Source organism: Parasteatoda tepidariorum, chromosome 9 (genome assembly GCF_043381705.1).
Source record: "Parasteatoda tepidariorum isolate YZ-2023 chromosome 9, CAS_Ptep_4.0, whole genome shotgun sequence".
In the NCBI taxonomy this organism is placed as follows: Eukaryota; Metazoa; Arthropoda; class Arachnida; order Araneae; family Theridiidae; genus Parasteatoda; species Parasteatoda tepidariorum.
The window spans coordinates 83,639,648-83,652,462 of record NC_092212.1 but is presented as its reverse complement, the minus strand read 5'-3'; the positions used below and the strand labels follow the sequence as shown (position 1 = coordinate 83,652,462).

Genomic DNA, 12,815 nt, shown 5'->3' with positions numbered 1-12,815 from the left:
TAAGGTAAAATTTTGAAATCATGTTTCTCACTTTCAACAATGCACAGATTATTTACATTTGAGTTATTTACAGGAATATGGAGTTACTTTTATGGAAACAAGTGCCAAAACCGGTACCAACGTTGAACTGGCTTTCATGGCAGTTGCTAGGTAAGCTTAATAATTTAATTGACCATCGATTCCTTACTTTTTCTATGCCTAACTCCCCATTTACACGAGATCTGATATCAGCCGCGTAAGGTCATAGAAGAAACGAAAGCCTGTTATTGAACTTTCGATTCCTCTAACTTACTTTCAGGTGCAAGCATTATTGGGTGAAGACAACTACCAGTGTCTTCTCCGGGAAACAGTTGCATGATAATTGGTTCCCTGTGTCAAATAGTATTTTTTTCGCCTATTCTTGCAAGATGGAGTTTTTACCTTCAGGGGATCATGTAAATTCTTCAAGCCTTTTTTAGGTTTGGGACGTCCGAAGACTGTTTTCAGTCCTCGTGTAAATGGGGTGTAAGTTAGACACAATACATCGTCCTAATTTTAAATCTGTCTCTGATACGTACATTATAACGCGAAATATAAATGATTCTATTTATGTGAAACTATTATAACGAAATTAAATACCGATTCTCTTAGTCATTTTAATTTTATTTAAAAGAAAAAGTACACAATTTTCAAACTTATTTAACGAGCATGCTGAAATGGAAATACCTAAAAACCATTATTACTCTAAAAAATTTTAAAAAACTGTGTTAATATTTATGATTCTTTTAGAAATTAAAATAAAAATGTAATGGAAAAATTCATCGGTACTTTTCCGTTAGCCGGACGCAAGCGAAAAATCGCCAAATAATGTAGAATTCCTACAAATTTCTGACAACCATAAGGGTAATGTTAGTTTAGGGCCGCGTGCTCTATTCTCTGAAATCATAATCATTAATTTTGGGTAAAACTGTTTTGTTTAAAATTCATTAATATTTGCTTATAGTTGAACTTGTTTGGCTTACTATTAATAAATATTTGTTTATAGTTGAACGTTTTCGACTTTTATTCCGTTGACTGTTTTGTCATTCACTTCGCTTGGCAACCTGGCTCGCATTTGGTTGACAATTGGCGACATTTGCTAACGGAAAAGTACCAATTCATCTACAATATGATGATTTTAATCTTTAATATTTTTAAATGATAATTTAAAGAAGTGCCAGATGACTTTAATGCATATTCGATAGTTTGAAATTCCAATAAAAAAAATTTAAAAAAAACAGTAGAAGGAAGAAAAAAAACTTTCGGTTTGGGTTCTACCATTCATAAATATATTCTTTATTGCCATGCTTGAGGCAATATTCCGTGTCATCAAATTTTCGTATATACGAGCTTTCACATAAATCTATCAAAAATATTCAAAATAGAATTTCTTCCTTGCTTCTTACAACTCACATGAGTATACTATTCAAAAGCGAAAATAGAATAAACGTGATTTGATATTTTTTTTTTCTTTTTTAATTTATTTTTTCTTCTTTCTTTCTTTCGTCGTATAGGGAGCTAAAATATCGTATGAGCTACCAGCCAAACCAAGAAACCAAGTTCAATGTGAAAGAATACGTACGACAAGAGAGTACGAAAAGTAGTTCTTCTGGGATTTGCTGCGGATAAGAGAAAATCGTCACAAAAGCGTTGTTTCCATGGTTACCGAAACAATTCCGGCGTTCAGAAGCGTGTCTGTGTCAACTCAACTCATATGGAAAAGAAATTGCGGCGAGAAAAGGGAGAAAAAAAGCCCTGTTCAGTTTTTGTTCGATTTTTATCGTTTTATTAGAGAGTGATTTTTTATTCTATTTTTCCTCTCATCTTCCCCTGTGTTATTTTTAATGTGCTTACAACTATGTTGTTCCTTACCGTTTTCAAGGTCGCCAACATAAAGGAATGCAGAATTTGAAATGCTCTAACAATATATCCCATGACTACAAAGGAATAATCCGAGATATTTTGCTAAAGAAAAATGCGTAGATGTATATAAATATTGAATATATAAGTATGTTTACGATATCGGTAATGCTTGCCCAAGCATAAACTCTCTAAAAAAAAAAAATTCTGGCGTGTAACAATATAGATTGAAATTTTTCTTGCATACAATAGTTTTAATTGTTATTATTATTAAAAGTATTTAGAATTTCTCAGAAAATAATCACATTATGGTCACCTATCTTTTACAAAATGTTTAATATCATAATTTTAATTATAATAATTAAACGTTAAGTAATTATATTTTTTATTTTTAATATAAGTTACTAATTTTATAATTATTAAATTATATTTTTTTCTGAATAAAAACATTATAACTATTTTTGCATGCAGAGTATTCAAAAAGGACCGATAATTTATCTTCAAATTTGCTTGTTAACAGTAAAGGCCATAATTAATTTAACAGTAGTAGCCTTCATAAATTTAACAGTGAAAGTTTTCATAACCAATTTAACAATAAAAGCCTTCATAATCAATTTAAAGGTAATAGCCTTCATAAATTTAAAAGTAAGACTTCGTAACCAATTTAGCAGTTAAGGCCTTCATAATCAATTTAAGGATAATAACCTTCATTATCAATTTGATTGTAGAAGCATTCATTATTAGTTAAGCAGTAAAGGACTCTGTTATCTGTTTAACTGTTCAGAACTTTGCTATCAGTTTAGAATAGAACACTTTTTTTGTTATCTAAGTTATGTTTAAAATGCATGCATTTAAAAAAAAATATTGGGTGATTCATAAAGAAATATACAGTTTCAATGCACTATAAATCAAGAACAATCTAGGATATTATATGTTACCCGCAAAAGAATTCTATGGGATTATTTTGTTTTGTTGGAAATAGTCACACCACGCACTAAGTTCCGCCCAAACGCATGAATCAAGTTCTTCGATAGGGATTATTCTTCATTAGATAGGGATTATTCTTGATTCGATAGGGATTATTCCCGATTCCGCTTAGTTTTCATCTTCATCAATGACACAGCATTCCACGTCAGTGGGAAGGTCAACAAGCAAAATATACGTTTATGGAGAGCAGAGAATCTCAAACTCTCAGAACAACAAGCGGAGAGATTATCCTAGAGTAAATGTGTTCTATGCAGTGTTCAGAAAGAGAGTGTTCGGCCTCTTCTTTTTTCAAAAACAAACTGTCACGGGAACATGAGCAACTTTTCTGAATTTGTTAACTCACAGTTGCAGGAATAGAAAAATCCCAAACTCTCAGAACAGCACGCGAGAGATTTCTCTAAAATAAATGTGTTCTTTGCAATGTTCAGAAAGAGAGCAAACTGTCACGGAAACGTGAGCAACTTTTCTGAATTTGTTAACTCACGGTTGATATCACAGTTGCAGGAATAGAAAATCCCAAACTCTCAGAAAAACACGCGAGAGATTTCTCTAAAGTAAATGCGTTCTTTGCAATGTTCAGAAAGAGAGCAAACTGTCACGGGAACATGAGCAACTTTTCTGTATTTGTTAACTCACGGTTGATATCACAGTTGCAGGAATAAAAAATCCCAAACTCTCAGAACAACACGCGAGAGATTTCTCTAAAGTAAATGCGTTCTTTCCAATGTTCAGAAAGAGAGCAAACTGTCACGGGAACATGAGCAACTTTTCTGAATTTGTTAATTCTTGGTTGATATAACTAAACAGGATGGTGCACTACATCACTGCTAAGCCTACGTTCAAGATTACTTTGATGAATGTCTCCCTCAACGATGGATTGAACGAGCCGCGATCTACAAAATGCCTCTTACTCAATGGCCACCCATAAGTCCCGACTTTTGATTTCTTCCTGAAGGATTACGTAAAAGGACTAGTTATTCATCCCCCCCTCCTCTTTATCTAGGTTATCTGAAACAGCATATCACAACCAATATCAACGAATTGGGTTGAGACACAGTTGGACCTCTATTTAACGAAGTAGCTTAATTTCTGACAAAAAGTTCCTTATATGGAAAATTCGTTAAATAGAAAATCACAATTTGAAGAACTTAAACAACACAAAACCGGTTTTAAATTCATAAACACTAGACATAATTAAAATAGCAATGGATTCACCTTTATCTTGTAAATTAGTATCTACTATCGAATTGTTTCAAATGATTTCGACATTTCATCATATGAAGGTTTTGTGATTGCTTCAACATCTTCCTCACAATTAATTGCTATATTGTTTTTATTTTTCACACTGTCCTAAAATATCCGATTCAGTTAATGTTTCCGTGGTTGCAGCTTCAGAATCAATAAAAAGAAAATTATTAATCAGTAGTACACCATCGTTTTTTTCGTGGTTCTCTCTTAGCTGTAGCCCTCATTACATTAAGTTCTTCTAAAGGAATATATCATCCTCCGCGCTGACTAAGAATCCAGCTTTAGCAAAATTGTTACGAATAGTACAATCTGTAACATCACAGCTCCATGCTTTAGAAATTTCTCTTATGCTTTCTCGTAAATTGATTTGTGGCATGGTATGAAATGCAAACAAAAAGGAAAAGGGATTTGACCGCTTTCTCTAAAAGTTAAGTGACTGCGAAAATCAATTCATGGTCATTTTCCCCCATTAAATGCGTTAACAAATTTGAAACGTTCTGAAATATTTTGGGACATAAAGTGGATCTCAAAGAAAAGTTCGTTAAAGAGAAATTTCACTTCGCTATTTGGAAGTTATTTTACGAAGAACTTTCCAAAATGTTCCTTGGTTCCTCGAAAAAAAAATCAAAAAATAGAGAATTTCTCAAAATGAAAGTTCGTTAAATAGAAATCCGACTGTACTTTAAACATGCGTTTGGGAGGAAATGAATTTCCAGCTATATGTGACTATGGGGTCACACATTTGTGATAACAGAACTTAAAATAATCTCATACAATTCTATTGCAGGTAACATAAAGTGCATTGAAATTGCACCCTGTAGGTATAAGATTAAAAAAATAAATTTGTATTCTTTTTATGTGTGAAGTAATCCACGAAATGTGTTCGTTAAATTAAACAAATTTGTAGGAAGAAGTAAGTTACTTAAAATATTGACCACCATGCTTCAATCTAATAGGAAGCACCTTGTTACCATATTTTTGCTTCTTTTAAATTGGACGGTCACAACGATGACATAAAAGGTTAATCAGGTAAATATACAACTTAAAATAAAATTTAATAGCTAAAAGTGTTATATTAATCCAGTATGCCCCGATGATCATCAGGTTTAAAAGAAATTTTATGAGGTTTCAATTAAAGATTATAATCGTTACATGTTTGGAAATTTACTTGATTCTAAAAATGTTTACTGCTTCAAATGAATGTCTGCCTTAAAACTAGGGTAAACTTAGGGAATACCTATATGGTCAGTATTAAGAAAAATAACTAACAGGTAATTTAATTTTTTTTACTAAACATAATTTCAATTAGATTAATAATTTAACTAACTTGTGTCTTACATTCTTTTAATTTTTTTTAAAATTTCTTTTATCTTATATTTAACGTGTCGACCTGTTTCTTGCATTCAAAAAATTATTTTATAAGACAAAAAAGACATAATTTTTACTCAAAATTAGACTATATTTTCTACTCAAATAGCAGCCTTAGGCGTTTATTAGATAGTTTTAGAGTTCATGTTTGTCACTACACATTTATTTTACTATTATCAAATTATAAATTAGTTTGTATAAAGAAACATATTCTTAGGAAATTATAAGAACTGCTTAAAAACAGATATAAATTAAGCATATATTCTTTTTACATAACTACATTTTTCAAATTTATACACTTTTTCTAGAAATATTGCACTCAGATGTTTTAGAAAAAAAAATAAGAGTCAAAAATGTGTGCTTTGAAAATTAATCTAGTTAGTTGCGTTAAATTTTCTAATCTATTTGTGAAATTAAACAAGATAATCACTTTGTCTACTTTCCGTAGCAAATTTATAAAAATGAAACAATTATAGAATCTGCACGTAAACAGTTTCTAGAAAGTGGTGCCAAACTTTTCGTATTTTTTACTTAAAATTTCATGTTTTTAAGAGTTGCATTATTTCTCTCATAGTTGCTTAAATAAATACAGGATTATTCTAAATGAATATAGCGATTAAAAACAGCTATAACTATTTAATGAAAAAGAATTTGTCTATAAAATTTACGCAAAATGTAGAAGGAACTTCAAAATTTTGTATACATGCGTCACAGATTTTCTGCGTGACCTCCCTTGGTCACACGGACAACATCTAGGCGGTAGTCCATTTCACGCCATACATTCTGAAATATTTGTGCAGTCACCGACGCAAGCGCATTACAAATGCGTTCTTTGAGTTTTGTTCATGGGCCGGGATAGCCCGGTTGGTAGGGCACTGGGCCCATGTCCAAGAGATCGAGGGTTCAATCCCCGCCGGCCGAAGACTCCCGTGAAGTAAATGGTGACTGACGCACGTTAAATCTGTAGAGTCACAAAGTCCTCCATGTCCCAGAACAAATCATGCCTATGAGGGTACTGCAGGGTGCGTAGCGTTTTTAAAAAGTGCTTATTTTCGATTGTCGTTTTTTAAAAGCCCTTAAAGGTGCTTTTTCCATTGGATGTTTTTAAAAAGTGCTTAATTTTCCCTTTTTCAAAATGAAATTTTTCCTTTACCGTGTTGATTTTCGCTACGAATTATATAAAAAGACACAGCTCACATTGTTCTATTCAGCGTTTTCACAATTAATTCAACCCCAATCTTTTTCGGCGTATTGTCAGTCCGTATCGTATGAAAACGCCATTCGTTTTACTTGATTCAAAACTTCATGATTTTTGACACAATTGTCAAAAACAATGCTAAAAGTTTTTCTTTTGGCATGACGGTTGAAACAAGATAAAACCGCCAATTGTCAAAAACTTTCCAACCCTGCTTAGTTAAGATATTTTTTAAAGTGCTTAAAAATATTTTTTGAGTGCTTAAAAGGTGCTTATTTTTTGTTGAATAATTTGGCTACGCACCCTGTACTGATCCAGTAGTTTCCTTGTCTTCTGGATTGGTTCAAAATTATAAAACTACGGAGTTGAACAACAGTAGTCGTAAACCCAAAATTGGGTCTGCTGTTCAACGACAGTTATAAATTAAAATAAAAAAAAATTGTTTTGCACGGAAAGCATATCTTTCACATAACCCCAGAGATAGAAATCGAATTGTGTCGAGTCCGGAGGTTGCAAACAATTGTTGCAAGCAATTGTTACATTCTAACACGCTGAGTGCTTTCTGCACGGGACTCGCCATTTTCACTTATGAACTCGCGCATGCGCAGGATTCCGCTCAACTGTGCTTTACGTAAAGAAATTTTTATGTTCCATCAACATTCTATGTTAATCTTAGCGATATATTATTTTTTATTAAGTAGTTATAGCTGTTTGTAATAGCTATATTCATTTCGAATTACCCAGTATGTTGCAAATTTAATATGGTCACACGATATTACTGTTTGAACTATTTAACACCTTATTAATGCTGCAACAAACTTACGTGATAAGAGCAGTTCAAACATTCACAAAAAGCAAATGTCCCTTCTATGCTTACGTACCCATGCTTTGACTTTTACCGAAGTAGTCTAATTTTAAGATCGAATTTAAATAAATAATGAATTTGCATAAATCAAAAGTTATATTTATTTCCCTTTATAAAATTTTGAAATGCCTAAAAAAAATTTTCCTCCAAAAATATTCTTTTTTTTTTTTAAAAGAAATTTTCCAAACTTTATCAAATTCTTTTTTTTTTCTTTCAAGAAATATTTGCAAATAAAAGGTTTACAAGGTCTAACGTAAGCATTGCTCAATCTCCCCTTACGTGCTTACGTAATATTTTAATCAGCCCCATATTATGGCCCCAACGTTCAACTGATTTTTTTTGTAAAGTAAACTTCAAAACGCTAATAACTCAGTTTTTTATGAGAAAAAGCTCTCTTAGTATTATGTGTATTGGCAAATTTATGTACACATTTTTTTAAAAAGTAGTAATGATATATTTGTTATTGAAACACATGTTTTAATATTCTTGCGAATTACAATCAGTTTGAAGTTATTAAAAAAATTTCATATTGTTTACTAAAATGCGGATCCATGTATTTTAAATAAGAAATTAATTTCAAGTCATTGGAAGAGTTTTCTGTTGCCACCTGGAACGCCAATTGTTCCCAGTAAAAATTATCAATTGATGTAGCTAAATTTGTTTCTTTTGCCAAAATTATTTTTTGATACTTTCACTGTAGATTAATTTCTTGCAAATATTTACAGAAATAACTCATCTTAATCTATAAGCAGAATCGCCTCTAGACTGTGGTGTCCCCTGAAAAATTAATCACTTACGTTAAACGATTTTAAATGTCAAACGATAATTGAAATAAATATTTTTGTTTTCGAATTTTCCTTTAAAATCAGTAGCTTCTGAAAATATTTTTCTTAATGGTAACAAAGGTATCATACTAATATTTTAATCAAAAGAAATCTCATAACTCCTCAATCATAAACTAATATATAAAGGATCAGAGAGACAAAAAGTCTGAGAAAACTTTCATGAAAATTCAGTTTGTTTGGTTTAATTCAAACTGTAAAAGAATATTTTGTGATCACCTGAAAAATGAGAATAAATACTTATTTTGTTAATTTTTTATCAAAAAGACTTTTCATCTACATGGCTTTTTGAATTTTCAAACAAGGGCTTTTTCAATGCAAAATAATAAGTATAATGAATTATTAAACAGGGTGCGTAACGTATTATAAAGTGCTCAAAGGTGCTTCTTTTGATTTACGTTTCTTAAAAGCCCTTAAAGGTGCTTTTTTTTATTCTGTGTTTATAAAAAAGTGCTTTATTTTAAGTTTTTTAAACAGATTTTTTCTTTACCGTGTCGATTGTCGTTCTAAATTGAAAAAAAAAAAAAAAAAAAANAAAAAAAAAAAAAAAAAAAAAAAACGCTAGATTTTCTCTGGAATATTTATCCGAAATTAGTTATTTTACCATGATTATGTAAAGTTTTTGAATTTTATTAATTTTACATTTATAAATTAAGAGCTTTAAACGATAGAAAAATAATTTTTATTACTGCGCAGATCCTAATTATGACTTCTTTTTTTTTTTGGAAAGTTATTAAAAATATTTTTCGAGTGCTTATTTTTTGTTGAAAAATCTGGCTACGCTCCCTGTTAAAGCTCAACCAGCGGCCATAAGCAAATACAGGATTACCATGATTGTGTAAAGTTTTTGAATTTTATTAATTTTACGTTTATAAATTAAGAGCTTTAAACGATAGAAAAATAATCTTTATTACTGCGCAGATCCTAATTCTGAATTTTTTTTTTGGAAAGTTATTAAAAATATTTTTTGAGTGCTTAAAAGGTGCTTATTTTTTTTTTTTTGAAAAATCTGGCTACGCACCCTGTTAAAGCTCAACCAGCGGCCATAAGCAAATACAGGCCGTTGACTCTGCCAAAAAGCCTTTTATGCAGTAGTTAGTGACCCCTTCATTTTTTCAGTTTAGAATTACACTATATTCTTTGTAAATAAATAGGCATCTCAAGGCTACGCGATTTCGTTACATAGTTTCAGTAAAACATGGTTTCACTACAAGGTTTCAGTAAATCTTGCTTCTTTCCCATAGCCCTACGTTAAAGAAGTTGGACTATACTTACGGGGGAGGGGGAGTAAGATTTGTGGAAACTAGGGTAAGAGAGCGGAGAATAGATAAAAATCACACAACCTTGATTCGCCTTTAGTATTATTTAAAAAGTGTATCGACATAAAATATAACTTTTTTAAGGGGCTACAGTTAATAAACTTTCAATTTAAATTGTGAATAACAGATAAAATTTAAACCTTTTGGTTTAAATTTAGCTATGCAGGTTAGGTACTTTTTCATGGGAGCATTGTTATAATTAATCATTATGCATACATGTGTTCACTATTTTATGTTATTATGTATTTCCAGTAATTTATAGTTTCAATAACATAATTTGTTTGCTTTCTAGTTCCGATGATATAATAGTCTATATTAATTTTAAAATTTTTTATTCCAACTTAAATGGTTATTTATATTCATACAAACAGTTTTTTGTCCTTCTGTGGTAGTATTAGCATATGATCTGTGTATAAATGTATTCATTTTGTTTGAAGTCATAAAATTTAAAGTATCTGGTTAGTATGAATGCACTTGTCTGTTCTATAAACTCAGCCCTTAAATATGTTTTCCAAAAGAAGTTGTTTAAAAGAAAACAAATAAGGTGGTGACCATTTTGATTTTATCACTATTATTAATATTATTATGTAACTGTACTATGAAACTTTTTTCACATTCATGGTTTGAGTTTCTTTCTCATAAAAAACTACTTTTATTATTTTTACTTTAAATATGTAGGCATATCCACATTTTGTATTTTGAATGGGACCAATTCCTCGAACGTTTACAATTGAAATCCTTCAGTTTGTTCAACCAAAACAAACTCACCAATCAATCTGATTTATTGAGAAAAAAAAAGGCTCCCAGTAGTGCGTCAAAATAATTAAAATTGCAACAAAATTTGATTCATGAAAGGTGATTTTTGTTTAACTATATTTATCACTAAACGTTCCTAATCTACACAATAATCCTTAAACTTAAATGTATCTATAAAGTCTGACATCTACTGAATGCTATATTGTGGGAAAACTTTTCATGATAAATTCTGTTTTTACCTCCATTTGTAATTTAAATTAAAGAGAAAAGTGGGATCAGGTTAGCCAGAAAACCAAAAAGTTACAAATGCTGTTTTTTTCCCTCAAAAAATCTAAAGCTATAACCTGGTTCGACATTGCGCTCAATATCTCAAAAACTTTAGGTTTCTGATAATTATGTCCACTGAGGCTTTTGCTTAGAACGTTGCAAAGAAGAAAAAAAATTCAAAATTAGAAAAAAGACTGCAGACATATTTCTCAAAAAGTATTCAATTTTGCAAGTCTGGCTCATTCAAACTTTAATCAGAAAAACTAAATACTTATGCGGACTACTTTTCTAAATAAATTCTATAACATTAAAGCTTTATATTTTTATTAGTAAAATTGACTTTCTAGTCTAATATCCCACCAACGCTTAAATTTAAATGTTTAGATTTTTTTTCGTTCCAAAAAGTGTAGAATTTTATGTACCAAATATTGTTCTGTGTCAAATATTCTGAATGTGTTCTCAGTGGTGACTTTCACTGTGCTTTGATGTAAATAAGTTACGTTTAAAAAAAAGATGTACCAAGAAAGAGAGAAAATTAATGTACCACATCCACCTTTTATTTGTTGTGTCAACCAAAGATTTATAAATGCCACATCTGTGTTAAATACTGTAAATTCAATGTGATATTGTGTGAATATGTACAAAAGATTATTAAGCTATCAGTAGTGGTCACATGTGTCTAAAGTAAAAGTGTTTAAATAAAAATGTATTTATTACTATATATATACACGTATTTTTGTATAATTTCAGGTCTGATTTAATCATTATGAAGGAAAAATTATAATTTAGAAATTAAACCTACATAAGGCAGAAAAATAATGGGTAATTTTTAAAAATATATTTTATGTTTTTAAAATTTAAAATCTGCGAATTTGACAATCTTATTTCGTGTATTGCTAAATTTATTTACTTCTCTTTGATGTTATTAGAATCTAGTTTTCTGATGCTCTGAAAAGTGATTGATTACTACTATAGCTTTCATATTAAGACTATGACAATGAAATCTATTTTATTTCTGTCGTTGAACAGCCGACCCAGTTTTTGGGTCCATGACAACATAAGTCCAACTCCGTAGCATTGTAATTTTGCACCAATCCAGAAGACAAGTAAGCTCTTGGATCAGTACCCCCAAAGGTAAGATTCATTGTGGGATCATGGAGGACTTTGTGCCTCGACAGATTTACTGTGCATCAGTCACCATTTACTACCACCCACGACCTCTTAGACATGAGCCAAGTGCCCTACCAACTAGGCTATCCTAGCCCAATGACATTATGAAGCCTACTTAATTGGATTGATCGCAATTTTTTGGGATTTTTATTCATAGTCAATTGACCTTTTGCTAATAGCTGATACAACAAGTGAACGATAACAGAACGTGCAGTTAAACGAATTAATGCTGCATTCAAAATAATAAGTAACGTTAAGGTAACATATTATTATAGAACAGAAAAATGGAAAGCTAAGCTTTGATAAATGAATGTGCACTTTGAAAGCCACAGGCCTGAACCTAGAAAAATTGCATAAAAAGTACTTGATCATAACTAGATAAATTATTACATTGCTGAATATATTGCAAAGCAATGGATCTTATAATGTTAAACAGAGTTACTAAGCAGTGTTTTCAGATAGTGCTATGCAGCCCAGAATCAAAGCTTTTCACCACTTTATCAGCAATGCGATTCCACCAAGGATACGTGGAGTAATAACTATTTTTTTAAAAATCATTTCCTTTCGCTTAAATGTGTTCAGTACAACTTTAAAATCAAATTTTAAAACTTGAACTTTGAAACCACTTATTTTTTTTCTAATGGCAGGCACTGAATTTTACTTATTAATATTTTTTCTACTATTTAAATTATAAGTCACTGAATGAATAGAGAAATTGTGTTCAGATAATTCTGGGTAGGTTAACACAGAGAAAATAAAATCCCTTTTCAGAAGAGGCAACTTCAAATTTTTAGTGTAGCCTAAATCCAACAGCATCCCATGTCCGAGGGTTCGATCTTCACCGGCCGCAGACTCCCCGTGTAGAAAATGGTGACTGATGCACATTAAATCTGTCGAGTCTCAAAGTCCTCCATGTTCCC

At 30.9% G+C, this 12,815-nt stretch overlaps 1 protein-coding gene across 1 annotated transcript in view; it reads left to right on the top strand.

Moving 5' to 3' along the window:
* The window catches only part of LOC107442998 (ras-related protein Rab-37), a 138,876-nt gene extending 127,430 nt beyond the window's left edge, over positions 1 to 11,446 (top strand). Inside the window, exons 7-8 of the mRNA XM_043051742.2 lie at positions 74 to 150; positions 1,533 to 11,446. Coding sequence (XP_042907676.1) covers positions 74 to 150; positions 1,533 to 1,647 — 192 coding nt within the window. The 3' untranslated portion in view covers positions 1,648 to 11,446. The remainder of the gene's footprint in view (positions 1 to 73; positions 151 to 1,532) is intronic.
* Positions 11,447 to 12,815: the final 1,369 nt, after the last annotated feature.